The following is a 16,344-nucleotide window of genomic DNA, read 5'->3' on the forward strand; positions in this document are numbered from 1 at the left end:
CAAAGCCTAATGATCTACTGTTACACTGATGAGGCTGGCAGAATGGGCGAGATGAGATAAATGCAAAAGAGGGGAATTTAGTATCGATGTTAATAATGGAAATATCTGTAATGGTGAGCATAGCAAAGCATGAGATTAGAGTGCATGTAGAAGCTGTGGTCTGTTATTGTAGATTTTTTAGATCTTTTAGTACCTGTCTGTGTTTAGGAATTCTTCTAATGAGATTATTTAATTTAGAATTGATTTCTCGTTGGTGAAATTGCGTTGGGTAGGAGGAAATACTTTTTTTTCCTCACAGCTTCCTCATGCAAAGTTGTGCAGGAACTTTTGTCTTTAGTACCTTTATCACTTTGCTTTGGAGTGTTTATGACCTCCAACATTCCCGCCCTTGCATTTGTATTCTACTGTATGATTCTTGGTGATAAATTGTCAACTTGAAATCTTGATAATTTGACAGGATGAGTTCATGGTAGAAACATTCTTTTCAGTTCAGTGTCCTTAAGACTTCATTTCTGTAGGGATAGATATCTAAATTCTTACAGCTGTACTGTTCAGTATATTCTGTGCTCTTTGAAAATTGCCTGTATATAAATGTGCAGTGATAAAGATCTAGTCACTACAGTTGTTATGAGTCACTAGTTCAGAATTTATTTTTATTAGAGGTTATGATTCTTAAAACCTTTTTGATGCTGAATCTGAATACTTTGAGCCACACAACACAATCACTGCACATGAAATTTACCTTTAAAGAGGGAGCCTTTTCCACCCCAGTATAAAAGCCAGAGGAGGTGGTGACACAGGCATAGTTGGATGCCTGTTTCAAATCAAGCACTGCCATGGCCTTGTACTTGAGAATCTATGTGCAATTTTGGTATAAAGGTTCTACAGCTCTGTCTATATCAAAGTCTCTTGTCTTATCTAGACATTTTTGTGAGATTCCCTTTTTCTTAAAAAGAGGTTGCGTGTTTGCTAGAGAAATGTCCATATAGACCTATAAACAATTGAAAGGATGTTTACTCACTTTATGGTTATATAAGATAGCCCTCTTGGCTATTTCGTTGCAAGCTCCTCATATAGAAGCACATCCCAAATAGCACAAGAAGCAGATCTTTATGCATAAAAAGCAACTGCACCAAAGCACAGATTTGTTCAAATTAAGTAGATGCTTAATTGAGATGGTGCCATTAGAAGGCTAATGGAAAAAGACAGCAGTGTCAAGTGAAATGCGTCTCACATGGAGTTAATGTGGTTATGATATCTCGGAGAGCCAGGATTATCCTCAATAGGGAACTGTCCTTCAGAAGATCTGATATAGGGATTTTTGGCACTGCACAGGTGACTCGTAAAATCTATATCACACACTATCATTTGCCATGAGGGAAAAGTTAACAATATTTGAAGTGACATCTGTGAAAGAAGCTTGCTATTTTTTTGTGTTTTTAAGTCTGCATTGATGATAAAATAGGTCATAACAAGAAAGGCAACAAAAATCTGTTGAAATAGACTTCAGTCAGCAGGACTTGTGCACTAGTAATAACAGTGGAAAGCTGAGAAACAGAGGAATTCAAGAAGTAGGATGCTGCTTTTTGTAGATCAAGCATCCAGCATCTTCTACAAGATTATATTTAGCTGCATGACTTAAATGTCACCCTGCTTTTAAACAGGACATTTTATTCTTTGTGTTTAATTGGTGGTGGGGGAACTTTTTGATAGCCTAAGCCACTTTCATATATTTTGCTGCTACCTGAAAGCCTTACACAGAGACACAGCTCTTAGTGTCATGATTATCATTCAGGTAGTATGTGTTGCTAAAAATTGCATCCTTGAAATAACATTCTAATATGTTGTGAATGCAATAATTTAAGTGCTAGCATTTCATGTCGTTATGTACAACCTCCATATTCTTTGTACCATTCTTCAGTGAATCACTTGTCTAAACTAAGGCTTTTGATAAGATTCAGAGGATGAGATACATACTCGTATGGTAGAAATGCTGTCCCGAGTCAGGGTCACTTGGGATAAAGGAAGAGAAGTGAGTTTTTACAGTTTCTTCTGCATGTACTGATTGATGAGTTAACATTTAACTGCTTCTAATTTTTCTATTTTTTTTAATTGCTATTGTTGTGTGTCACAGGCTCTGTGACAAACTGAGGAAGGTCAGAGGGGCTACAAAAGCAGGGAACATAATTCTTGTGGGAGATAACGTCTCCCTATACCAGTGTAGACTAGGTAAATGTTGTGTTGGGGGAACCATGTTTTTAGGTGGTGCATTAACTGCTTTTGTGGAGCAAATAAACAGAAATGTTCCAGCAGAAAAAAACCAGCAGTTATTTGTTATAAACAAGTCTTGTGCATGGCTTTTAATCTGTGAAATATTCACCTTGTAACAATGACCAAAACAGAGTTACATTTGGCATCCCTACTGGAGCAAAAATGTTAAACCTCTTAGAATAACGTTTGCTTTCTAAAAGAGAGTTGCACAAAAATAAAGAAGCAGCTTAGAAAAATGTTGGGGAATGAAGAGGACAGAATACTTCCAGGCAATGTGGAAGTGATCTAAGTACATTACAGTAGTGACTTCAAATAAATGCTTAAAAGACATGAAGGAGATCAAAAGATAGCTGATGTCACCCCAAAAAGTATAGCCAAATGATAGAAGTAGAAATGTTAGATAAACTTCAGCAGTTAAATATGAAAATGCAGTAAGGCAGGTTTAAAAAGTTGACAAAAAGTTTGCAAAGTTATATAAACTGATAAACTCTGTTTAATGCCCTAGTAACACTAGGTAAACAGATGATCAAACTAGAAAAATTGTTCAGGGGAGACAGAATGTATTCATTCTTTTTTACATCCATCTTGACCAGGGAGACTGTTGACAGGCTCCAACATAGAAATACATCAGAAGATTGGCCTCAGATTTGGAGGGACCTGTGTTGGGACTTCTGCGATTCCATAGCATAAATGACAAATAACTTGGAAAATATGGTGATAAGTGACCCCGTTTGTGATAGTGTGATGATGCTAAATTTTCCAAAATGGAGAAAGGTAAGTTTACTGCATTCCAGGAAGTCTTACTACTAGATGCTGCTAGGACATGAATGGGATGTAGCAGCTTTTCCAGAGAATGCAGGGGAAGCCACAAGTGATGGTACTTGGTTCTTTCGCACTGTTGCAAGGTGCAACATAATAAAACCTAATTTGCTGTGGACTTGTGTGGTCTCTGCCCTTTTTTTTTTTTTTCATTTCCCCCTAGTCTCCTCCCTTACCACTTAAATGTTTTTGGGTTTGTGTTACCCTACAAAAACTTACATTGTATCCTGGTTATCTAAATCCTTGTATAAGAACTTTCGTGTTCTCCTCATATTACGCTTTCTCACCATGATACACCTCCAAAATCCCATGACACTTTCTTTGCATCATTCTGACTTCAATGCTAGTTTTATTTTCTTGTACTTCCAACTGAATGTTTTTGAGAATGCTAAATAGGTTAATATTTAATTTCAGACTAAATGCACGTACTTTGCTGACAGCCAAAACAAAGGAATAAAGGCTAAGTTCTCCCTGTTTCCCTAAATGGGGTATTCCTGAGATCACCTCTGTCTAGGACCTTATTTTCTTGAAACCCCTCACAAAGCCTAAATATATTTGACAGCTCTGTACCACTGAACGTTTGAATCTATTGGGCAATTTCAGCTGAGTTTTGGGGAGGCTAGGGAATGAGGAGCACAAGTGAAAGACCATAATCTCCTGAGTATTATTCTTTATAAAGAAGTAGGCTAAAAGTAGTGTTTATGAGGCTGCCTTTGTTTAATCCTCTTTTTCAGGATTAATGGTAATTTTAATGTTTCATAGTAAGCATTTTGTCTACCAGAAAATACATCTAATTCTGAAGAAATGTTAACCAATGTGGGACCTATTCCCTTATCAACTTTCTTTAACTAATAGCTAATGATTCTGTATGCCAAGCTCTATCTTACAAAAAAAACCCAACCAACCAAACACTTAGAGAAAATGATTACTTTAAGCAATCAATTTACTCAGACTCTAAGGTTTATTCTTTGTTTACAATGTCTTTTTTTATGTCATAGGTATTCAGAATAGTTTGAGGTTGCAAGTTTTTTATTTATGAAAAGACTGATTACATGCAGAAAAAACTTCAGTCTTTGGAGGAAATGAGAGTGGGACAAATATTCAAACCTGTTCTATGCAAATCCTCTTAAAAAAGGAAAAGTTGACAACAGTGTAGGAAGTATAGCAATATATCTGTTTGGTTGAATTAGAAGCTCTGCATTTACTTCTGACACAAAGAGAAAGAAAGCAGAAAGTGGAAACTAAATTAGATTAATAAGAACAGTCATGAAAAATAGTGCGAATATATGAGAGGGGAAAGGCCATGGTAGTAGATAACAGGATGCACCAACAAAGAGACATCAAGAGCGATGATGATTCACTTGTAAATACATCACCATTTCTCAGGGAGACTGAAGCAATTGGTCTGTTCCTTGCAGAATAGGGGAAACTACTAACACAGTGTGCCAAGAAAGTTGATTCCTGTCTAACACCTTTTTAACACTGGTATTTGCCAACAAGTTAAACTGCAAGTTAGTGACCAGCAATGAGGGTGTAACACCTCAGCTTGAAATAGTGGAGCGGGAAGGAAAGCATGTAAAATATTTTGAAATAACCTGGTGCAGATTAGCTCAGAAACTTAAATAACTGTCTGAAGTGATCTTAAAACCACTAACAGCTGTTTTGGAGTATTCATGGACAGCTGTGGGGATGAGTTAGAAAAACTGTTCTTGGAATATTAAGGAAGGCCAAATCTTGAAAAAGTAGAAAATAGACTGATTATTTTTCCAGAACTTGATTTGTGAACACTAAGTAGCAAACACAGATTTGTCAAGAAAAATTACACTCTTATATCGTAGAAGGAATTTACAAGGATGAAGTGGTGGTTTTCTGTATCTTGATGCAATTATTTTTTTTGAAAGAATTTCATAGGCTGTTCAGTAAAAAAAAATTTCATAAGCTCTTCAGTAAAATATAGTAAAACTGAATATGGTCTATGATAAACTCACAACTGTCCAGATACCTTTGTAGCTACTAAACTGTTCACTGTTAAGATTAGAGGAGTTAACAAAATGGATTTTACATGTTGGTATTCTTGATCTGGTTTTCTCTCTGAAGATTTTGTTAAGCATTTCTATATTGCATCATCTAGACTATTGTTTTGTTTGCAGATGGACTTCAGATATGTTGGAAAACAGAAGTCTTGGATGTGGCTTAGAGGGTAGGACAAGGTTAATAGGTGTAAAATTCAGCAAAGATGACTAAAATTGTACTTTAGGAAAACCAAGTCATTTTAGAGGCAATGGAATGAATTGTCTGTCTATGGAGGCTGTAAAAGTTTTCTGTGAATGTTTTTGAGCAGGTTTGATAGACTTGTAGACAAATGATGTAGATGTAAAAGGTCATGTGTTTAGATGGGCAGTAAGTTTGCTAGCCTTTGAACTCCCTTCCAGCCTCTCTTTCTGTGCTCTGTGCCCAGAGAATATGAGCTAATGATATCCTATATATACTAACCATAGGTTCTTGATAGAGGTTTTTTTTTCCCAATGAGTTATAAGGAGCATCAAAATGGTGGTTTGTTGTGTTTTTCGTTTGCTTGTTTGTTTTTATGGAGGTTATGTCTGTAACTCTGAAATTTCTGTGCACCTGAAAAATACAATAAATGCACCTTTTTCAGTACCTTGTTAGAAATAAGATAACAGTTGTATTTTGGAGGGAATTGAAAGAAGTCAGAGGCAAGGCAAATCACTTGATATCTTGTAATTAGTTAAAAGCTACTGTCTTACTCATTCTGCCTTAGTGAGAATTTTCAAGGAAATCTGAAGTTTTCAGGAATCTGAAGCTTGCCAAGTGCTGTCTCATGTCATGTCATCTGCTGTGCATGCAGTGAACTAGACCTGTGTCAGTGAGGAAGTTACTGACCTCTCCTTTTGAATGTCGTCTTTGGGGGTGATGTTACTTTGGCATCTTCTGCCAAGTCTAAATTATACATTTTCTTTCTTAATAGCTGTAATGTTCTCTTACTTAACTTCACTTGAAAAAGATGTGTGAGAGAGCTGAGAAAGCTTCTGTCTTCAGAAACATGTAGCCAAATTTTTTTTTTAAATGTAAAAATATGACTTTATTTCATTTGTACTTTAGACATATCTGGAGAAAAGGATGACAGATATTTCCCAGTTTTCAGCAAAGATATAACAAGTTTAATTGACAAAGTGTTATATTCTGTCCCTGCTACATACTATTGTTGTTTCTGTTAGCTGGAGTATTTTGTGAATTATTAGAAGTAACACTAAGTAGTAGTTGTCAAAACAAATACAAATGTTGTGATGTGGTCTGTATTTTTTTTATACATTAGTTTTTAGTAAGTAATTATTCTGGATTATGACTGCAGGCCTTTCATAATTTACATGAAAGAGCATGGTTTGATGCAGTATGGTTTTTTGAGCATCTTCTGATAGCTTTAAGAGAAAATACAAAATGCCAAATTATAAGCTAACTATTCATCTAGCTGCACAAACAATAAAATGTTTTCAAACTGGTATATTCTGTTGTAAAGAAAAAGGACTGTTTCATTCTTTAAACCTGATGTACTCCTGAAGCCCGTAATATAAATGTAACCTTCTTAATTATGTTTCTATTGCTACACAACTGTGTTGCTGTTGTTAACATTTTCTATCCATGCACATGCCTGGTGCTAGTAGAACCATGCTGAATGGTTAAAGTACACGAGAGCTTGTTTCTCTCCACAGACATCAGAAACTAGTAGTTGATTGGTGTTTTAAGTCTTTCTCTTTTTATCTAAATACCATTGGGTAATAAATATATTGTTTTCTAGTGATTGTTTAAAATAATTAGTTTTAAGGTAGGGAGGAAATGATGCATAAATATTTTCCTTGCTAATCTTAACAATATCAATTTAACTTGCTGCCCACGAGAGGGTGCTGTCTGCTAGCAGCTTGAACTACAAAAAAAGTTCTGGTATCATAGTCCAAGGCTGAATTATTGTGTTTATAATCCAAATTGCTGTAACAAATAACTAGTGTTATTTGTTTTAGTTCGTACATGGATTCACAGAATATTGGGAGAAAGTCTTAAAGCGATGTAGTTATTTTGTGCTATTATGGTCATTCCCATGTACTTAGCTCTTGTTCACTACTTTTCACTCACAGATTTGAGAGTATGAAAGATGCAAACATTGGTCTGTTCTACAGACTGCAGATGTGAAAGAAATGACTCTCCAGAGGTTAATCAGGCCTGTGGCAGAGAAGCTAAGATTTTTATGTTGCAGCTTCAGGTTAGGCTGCACCAAGCTTGTTATTGAGATATTTAACACTTGAGCAGAACAACCACTGTAGAGAAAAACAGGCATCTACCTAAAGGACGATATTGCTAGCAAAATAGCAGGTCAGTTCCCTGATTGAGTACTCCCTGCTATAACTGTAGTTATTTTCTATACCATTCTAAATCATATTTAATGAAATAAAATTGTGTTCTCTCTTCTTTCTGCCCCATACTCTATTTAACTTTTTCCCATTGTTATCTTTGTATGTGGTAAAAGATGCACTAATTTTCTGCAGGGTGTGTTTTTTCCTTTTGAAGGTATCGGAACGGGTAGAGAGAAGACTTCAGGAGATAGAACAAGAAATGCGTGCTGAAAGACAGCTTGTCGAAAGGCGCCAGGACCAACTGGGACACATGTCTCTTCAATTACAAGAGGTATGCAAATGACAACTTCCTGTGTATTTAGGATTAAGTTAGGAACTTGCTGCATTTGTGATCCTGTACCTGTCAAACTGGCAAATGTACTCCTATCTTTGGCACATTCTTTTAACTTTTAACAGTACAGGTCTGCTTGTTTTGGTGACCAGATGATAACAAGTACAGTCTCTGTTCTTCATGATACTGTCTTGTCTATGTTTAGACCTTTTTGGTAACTGGCACAAACATTCTTTAAAAGAACCCACCCACTATGGCCTTCCTCAAACCCCAAGCAAACAAAAGCAAGTCATTAGCTGGATTGTCTCAATTTAAAACATTTTGTTTTCTAAAATGTAAACTTAGGTTGCAGTGAGCAGTTTATTTTTAATTAATTTCAACAAGCAATCGAATGCACTGTAGTGGCCAGACAGCTTTTCATTGCTTTTCAGACAGTTTCATTCAACGGTATCTGATGAAATATAAAATATTGTTTAGGATACAAATACAAATGTTTATACTATGAATTAAAATTGGAGAGAGCTAGTAGCTTTTTTCAGTTTCTTCTAGGTAATGTATGAAAAATACATCTCTGTTTCTGATTTTACTGCTATTTGGAAAACCTTAACACAGTGTAACTTTTTATTTCACTCCCCTTAAGATATGATTTGCAATGTTATCTCTATGCAATAGAATTCTATAGTTGAGAAGAAATGTGCAGTTCCTTGTTTTTCAGTTGTAATATTAGCAATAGAATACATGCTTTTTGGAAGGCAGTTCTTTTATATTGTGCAGTGATATTGAAGAATCTTAATATAGACTGATGTTTCATATTTCATGTAAGGCTAGAGACTCTTCAAAGAGGTCATATTTAAGAAGATAAGATGCTCTTTTGATATAGATAAAAAGTAATGTTTATCAAAATGCGTGTAGTGCTTCTGCTAGTATTTCAGAAAGTTACTGTTTCATTTTTTTCCCCCCTATTGATGTCCTAGTGGGTGAAAAGAACTAGAGTGCTTTATTAGTTTTCATTGCTCTTTAATATGCCTATGTCCATTTCTAGATTCTCCGGTTCTCCTTCAGTCCGGTAGAGGGATGCTTAATGAAATGAGCTGGTGTCATTTGATAGTGTTATCTGCAGATTGGAATCTTCTTTTTTATCCTTTTAAAGGGATAATGACTTGTATCTGCCATGGTTTCCTTAAAATGAAAACTTGAATTCAAGCAAATGAATTCAGACATATTTCAAAGACTTTCATATGATTGGCCATGTGATCATAAGCCCTCAAGCTGGATACCTTTTTTCCTAGCAGCTCATTTTTTGAATTTAATGCAAAATTAATATGAAATACTAAGTATGTACCTGACCTTCCATTCCCCTAAGCTGTCTAGCTATAGATGAAGATGTTTTAATCCTTTCTCCTGCAAATTCTATTTTGTTCCATGCATATTTTTGTAAATTATTTTTCCTGAAGAGACCTTTTTCTATTTAAAAGATTTTTTGACACCACTATTCAAAACTTCGAGATGTAGTCCTCATTCTCAGTTTACTGGAAAGCTCAATAACTAGTAGTCTGCTTAGTAAACTTTTACTATTAGGAATTTGCCCAAGCCAAGATCAAGAGCCAGTCCTGACTGGAACAGGCTAATTCCACACACCATATGTTCATAGCTGCTGCTATCACGTTCTTGGTGATTACCTTCACTCTCTCAAGCAGGGGCTCATATCTCCAAGTCGTCCTTCTGGGTGGCTGATCTTAGTTGTGACTCTGGATTTCTTGGACTAGTCTCTTGTCACTGTATTTGGAAATTCTTATAAAATATATTTACCCCCGATGCAATGAATTATGGATTTTTCAGGAGCTTCTAACCTTAATATGCAGAACAGAACCAGATGACAAGCGTAGAAGGGAGCTTCTTTCAGTAGGTATTAGGCAATCTTTCTTTGACAGAGTACAGAGGAATATGGAGAGGGTATCACCCTTGAAACACAGACTTCCATTACACTCACAGTAGCAACAAACAGTATGTCCTCTTCTTGCTACTTCTTCTGTCTCCATAGCTGTCTTAACAGCTTGGAGAACATCTCTGCTGTGAGAGTTGCAACTTCCTATATGCCAGATATCTTTAGACTCCAATATTGCTAAGGTCCTTAGATTTCAGACCTTTATTACAAGCTGCCATCCAGCTGTCCCATGTTCCTTCCCCACTGAACATTCATGTTAATTTGTCCTTCTGTAGGTACAAAATGGTCTCACTTTTGCATGGTGTTTGTATTTATCAGGAATAGTTCAACATCTCTTGAATAGCTAGCTGAGCTCTTTTGCTCTCACTTTGGCAAACTGGACCACCGTGAGCCCTACATTTTGAAAACCACTTATTTTTGAGAGCAAAATAGTCTGGATCATGTACGCGCTGCCCCTCCCGAGAGGCTTCTGTGTAGGAGAGCTCCATGAAGATGACTACTTTGTTATGGAATATAAATTATAGGATAGGGATATGACAATATCTGAGGAGGCAAAAAGTTTAGAACTGATCTAATCTCAAATTAAAAACAATCAGGAAAAAATGCCAACATCAAAACAGTGTGAGAACTGGGTGTAGCAGATTTGAATTTTTGAGCCTCTGGCTTTTGATTTTTCAAATTTTTTTCTTATGTGGTGTTATAGATGAATTGTTTCAATATGGCAAACCAAGTAGAATGAATAATGTAACTTGTGACTATGAAATATTTACAGTTTATGAATAGTTTAAAAAGGTTGTCATTTCAACAATGTATTTTGAAGATGAGTAGTATTTGGCATCTTGTTGATTTGTTCATTCCTCAGTCCCAGTTATTAAAAAAATCCTTTTACATACCCTAGTGAGAATAAAGTAAATAACTAAATATTTTGCTGCAATTGTTATTTAGATGAAGCATGTTTCTACATAATTTTTGAGAAGTGCTTTTTATTTTGTTATTCTGTTTCTTGTCCTTTGTAATTTGAATTAGGAGTTAGATGGACTCTTAGCTCCGTCAGTGGCCTCAGTCTTGTGGTGATCATTACGTGAATGTAATGTTCTGTTAAAGTCTTTTTCTGTCCTCTTTTATTTCTCCAAGATGCTTCCCAAATAACATTACTGGAAGGGAGGCTAGGGTTTGGACTGAGTTCTGAAATCCCGTTGTTTAATATGGCCTGAATGATTTACAAAGGAAATGCTACTTAAAGCATTTGTGGCTATTTAATGAGACAATTTTTTCATTAGTTTGCCTGTTATACATTTCAAAGCAAACAATGTTAATATGTTGTTATTTTTTAAGGAAAGTGCAGTGCCTATAACTGACCACTACTTGTCAGTATTTTACCATTTTAAGAAAATAATCTTCCTAAATCTCAATTATTAAATTACATATTTTCAGGATCTAACTGAACATGATGATACATTTGTTTCGATCTTTCTCTTGCCTGTGTTGTCATTCTGTCTGTCTTTTGCATGATGTGCAAAGTGTTTATTTGTATTGCACTATTATTATAATAATAGACTGGTTATTAACCGAGATGATATCTAGTTGTATACTGACTATAAAAAAAGCTTGTCATAAAATTTTGCATCTTTAACATCTAAATTTGCATTGTTATTTTGATTCTGTAGTCTGTATGTGCTGCGTGTAGGTGGATAAAAATTATTTTCTCCACATTTTTATGTATCTTTTCAATTAGTGTGTATTGGTGTATTTAAACACTATCTGTTTAAACAGAAATTACTGCAAATTAGAAAATTGCAAAACAGAAATTCATGCAAATCATACATCTTTCAGTTTCTTCTGTATTCCTGATACAAACATGTTTCTGATTAGAAAGGAGAACAAATATGCTCATCTTGCTAGTGCTACTGGCATGTATGTATGGGTTGCTTCAACAAAATACACTTCTTGTGTAAACTAAAACTATTTTGATATTCTTCAGTGCTTTATTTTGAATGTGAAGACACCATCAGCTTGTACTCTTTGTTTGCATTTTTGCATCCATTTTCTAAATCAAGATCGTGTACCATTCTTAAAAATGGGCTTTAAAAAGCTTTTGGATGCATTGAATGTCCTGGATGGCTTCACTAATTCCCGTGCTTGGCTTCCTGCGTTTGGGTGAGATGAGTCCGTGTGTTCATGCTTTGCACGCTTTAGGTGAACAGAATCATTTTTATAGGACATTTTGAACCCACTAACTGTAGTAAGGCAATGACTATAGTTATGTCTTAAGCTAATAACTTGGATAGGTCAGGAAGTATTTTTTTTCCTTCATGCAACTGGATACTTAGGTTCTGTTTAACTGCCGCTGCACATGCTGTAAAGTGCAAGAAGCTGGTGGACTTTCAACAGAGAGTGGGGTAGACTGACGGCCAAAAGTGTTACTAAAATTTCTCTTTTGCATGTCTTTATCTCTGGTGTTTTTAAGACAAACGTAAACTTGATCTGTGCTCTGAGCCATCTGGATGTTTTAATGCATACTTGATACTTGCTCCTTGGCTCTGTGCTATGCCACCTGTGGCTAATGGTTTCTGGTTTGATTGTAATTTGAATCTTACTCTGTCTTGGAACACGAACAAGTCTCATACATATCTGTCACTAAAATAGCTAGGCACTATGTCTTTAAATGCCTGGCTGGTATGTCTCCGTGGCTTACCCATGCTAGCTCCTAATGTAGCAAATTAGGAAAGAATTTTCATTCAGATTAGGATGTGGTACATTTTTGCTTTATTTTTAAATATAGCATGAGACTGGTCTGCTTGTGTATTTCTGCTAGTATGAACATAATTCACTGATCAGTCTCACTTTGAAGGAGTGAATTGCAGTTTGTGGTCTGTGCATTACTTTGAAATAATCTGATTTTATTTAAAAAACCAAAACCCAAACCCTAAGAAAAGTTCGTAGGCTTAAATTGCAGTAAAAGTTACAATTTGTGATTGGAAGACTTTCATAAGTTGGAAAGATTGAGAACTGTTGTTACAGAGGCCTCCACGTAGTTTTCCCCATATATAAGAAAAACTGTCTAGCAAGGAGTAAATTATTTTATCTATTTGAAGTTTTGGAGTTCGATATGCTGTTGTATGGATGAGGTATGTTGAGTTGGGGTCTGCTGGGTATGGTAGTATTCTAGTACTGTCTCATGCTAGTAAACCCTTTAAAAAGACCTGTAAGAATTGCTCTACTGGGTCAAATCAAAAGCTCAGCTGGCCTGTCAGGGACAAGAGCCTGTTTCTGACCACCTAGGCAGGCAGTGTAACCTCTAGCTGGTCAATCCCAAAACCATGCTGTGAAGACACCTTTACATGGAAGTCCTCGGTTTCCTTGTGGCTTCCTCCATGCCTGCGCCCTCCAAGGCCTCGTCAACCTCCTTTTCAGCCTCCTGTTGGCCAACATGGACATTAATGCTTTCAAGAGGAGGATCTTGGTGGAGGAATCCTGATGACTGTAGGCCTGTTCCTGTTCCTTGGTGCTTCAGCACTGCCAGGCAGAGCTCTCCTGGGCAGTATCTGCCTGCTGCTTAGGAGCCATCAGGGAGGAGCATGTGTTGGAACCCTTGTCTTCAGCATCCCCTTCCTAGTTCCCATTTTTGACTGTTTGACTCCCTCAACCCCTTCTTTGGAGACAACAAATGAAATCAAAGAATCAGTTGGATCTTTACACGATTTGGTTTTTTTGCTTTTTCTTTAACCCTTCTTTCCCCAAGAGAAACCTTTAGTGGAGAACAGAGTGGCGCAAACCAGCGAAAGTGAATTATTTAAAAAGGATTAGAAGGAGGAGGGAAAATACAAAATTAACTTTTACCTGAATCGTCAGTAACAGATGATGTTTGCCTGGCTGCGTGTGACCGCATGTTTCCATTTCTTAATGACACTTCAATTGGTTAACTGTTTGCCTACCGAGGACCTGCTGGGAAAATGCATGTTTCACAATTGTTGCAGTGCATGTGTGGTATGTTTAATGTATTGTAATATCACATTCTTTTTTGTAGTATTTTAACTCTGATACATATATGAACTGTTTTTTTCTTAAAAATGAAATGATTATGGGCTATTTTTTCAATCTATAGAGAAAATAAAGCTGAATATTATATTTGTAGTATCAGTGATAGGAAGGACTGCCTTTTGAAGTTATTGCTATTTAATAGCTTAAATATCATTCAATGATCCTGACAAGTTGAAATGGCATATCAATTTCAGTGGTTTCTTCTGGGAATTAGGATGTACTACTGATGTAAAGACATACTTCTCACCTTCAGTAGGGAAATCTTTGAAAATTTTCCTACTATTTCTAATTTTAGCCCAGCTTTAACATTTTCCTTACGGTGTCGACATCTCTAGCAAAATCTGCATATGAAAACACGCATTCTTGGTCCTATATTAAGTATTAATTTAGAGCCAAAAATAAGCATAAAATTGACTCTATATAACAGAGCTTCTAATTTTGCTAATAAAAATGAAGCTGAATTGCAGTTAGTATACATCATATATCCCTAGCAGACTGTTCTGAACTGGTACTTCTAGTCATTAAAAAAACCCACCCAAATTTGTGCATTAGTTGAAGTGGTGAGCTGCTTTGATTTTTGTTCATGTAGCTTTTTGTCAGTTCTCCTTAGAGTCTTTTTGAATAAAATGGGAGTGTGTCAGGTCTGGGCGCAATGTTGAGTTTGTTAGTTGACTGGAATGATAGATTTGAATCTGTACCAAATACTTAAATGTGTTAGTCTTGCAGTATCTGATTATGAATCAGTAAGATTAAAAGTGTAATTCTTTATGTAGCATAGTATTTTCAGTGGCATAGTTAGGATAAATGTCTTCCACAGTCTCAGTTTTTACTGTAAACTGTTCAAACAGGAGAGTAGTCCAAACTATATGGAAACCCTTATGTTTCCTGAGGTGAGGATATAAGACTGAGATAAATATATAAATCCATTTATTTTCTCCCCAAAGCTACTTTTAAAAACAAAACTTCTAAAGCTGAATGCCTAGCTTCGCTGAGGTTGATTAATACCATGCCTTCTGTTTTCATCTGGTGAAATCGTTCCCCCGTACATAATGAAGAGAAAATGTTCAAAAACTGCATGAAATGGCACTAATTATAGGGGCAAATTTCAGGGATAATTGTTTAAGGAGATACTCCTTTAAAATGTAAAATAAAAATGCTGCTCAGAAAGAACAGACTGGGGAAAAAGACATTTCTTTCTGGACCGGCTATGCATTTCTGCTGTTCTGTTTTAGTTTTAGCGAGTAATGGTGGAAGGAATAGATGTACTTCTGCGTCATAATATTGGATGAAAGTAAAAGGTGTATGCTAAGGTCTCTAACTGGTTTGTAGCTACTGCGAAAACCTCTCGGTCAGGTTGCACAGCAAAGAAACAAGATCTATTAACACAGTTACTCAAATTCACAGCAAATTCTATGAGTATGGCTAGTGGTCTTTCTCAGCTGGTGTTTCTAAGTGATATTTAAGATGACCCAATGACATTGCTATGGCTCGAGATACCCAGACCTGGGTTGTGTATGTTGCAAATTGTATGTGTCATTAATGTCTGTGATGTCTACTGCATTCCTTTGCCAGTGATAGGCTATGTTCTGCAAATAGTTTTGGCTTACGGAGGGAAAAGGTTTTGAAATTGATATTCAAGGCAATATTATTTTTGTAAGATGCTTTAGAAAATATACATAAGTGTTTTTTAGATACTTCAGTTTGAGGAGGGGGACAGGAAAAGTCCCCATGGATTTATTATTTTTTTCTTTTCCAAAGCAGGGTACATCGGTGTCATAACTTTTGATCAGGAAAGTTTCAATTGACTCTGTCTTAATACTGTGATTCTAAGTGTCTGTCCAGATTCAGATAAAACTAACTTTCTCCTTTTTTTGGTTTCCAAGACAACCTTATGGCAGTGTTTTCCTTACAACAGTGCATTGTATTTCATATCATTCATATTTTACATTACAGAATATATTCTTTTCATCTGATCTGTTCACAGCTTATCTGTAGGGTTTCTCTTGAGGCTCTTAGATCTTCATCTCAAAGTGTTTGGGGTCGGCCTTGATCGTCTGGGGCTCTGTACATCGGAAAGGTGTTAGTGCTAGTTTTCACTTTGTATTTGACCCTGTTCTGTGCCTGGGTGTGCTTATGCATGCACGGACTTGCATTTGTTTTTTCATTACATTATACGTTGGTTCCACATGAAAATGTTAGACATAGAAAGCATTTGTCTAGATCTTCTTTCTTAAATATATCAGCAGATTCTTTCATCTTAACAGACTTACAAAGAAGACTTCTGTAAATTTGATAATGAAGTTCACAATATATTTTTCCCCTCTAAAGGCTTTAAGGAAGCAAGATGCTAAAGCAGATGAAACAGAAGAACTCATGAAAAATAAACTTCTGAAATATGAAAGTGAAAAGAACCAAGTAAGACTTAATTTTCTTCTTTTTTGTTTATTTTTAAATAAGTGTATGTTGCCATATGTTACAGTATAAGCTTCCTTTTTTGGAGAAACCAGCAGGATAAAATTTTCTTTACCCTTTAAGATAACAAGGGGGTTTTTTTCTGCATCAGAGGCACTGTG

At 35.9% G+C, this 16,344-nt stretch overlaps 1 protein-coding gene across 1 annotated transcript in view; it reads left to right on the forward strand.

Moving 5' to 3' along the window:
• The window catches only part of CEP128 (centrosomal protein 128), a 133,045-nt gene that overhangs the window by 17,573 nt on the left and 99,128 nt on the right, over window positions 1–16,344 (forward strand). Inside the window, exons 8-9 of the mRNA XM_063334037.1 lie at window positions 7,669–7,785; window positions 16,100–16,186. Coding sequence (XP_063190107.1) covers window positions 7,669–7,785; window positions 16,100–16,186 — 204 coding nt within the window. The remainder of the gene's footprint in view (window positions 1–7,668; window positions 7,786–16,099; window positions 16,187–16,344) is intronic.

The sequence above is a fragment of the Chroicocephalus ridibundus genome, chromosome 4 (genome assembly GCF_963924245.1).
Source record: "Chroicocephalus ridibundus chromosome 4, bChrRid1.1, whole genome shotgun sequence".
Taxonomy (NCBI): domain Eukaryota; kingdom Metazoa; phylum Chordata; class Aves; order Charadriiformes; family Laridae; genus Chroicocephalus; species Chroicocephalus ridibundus.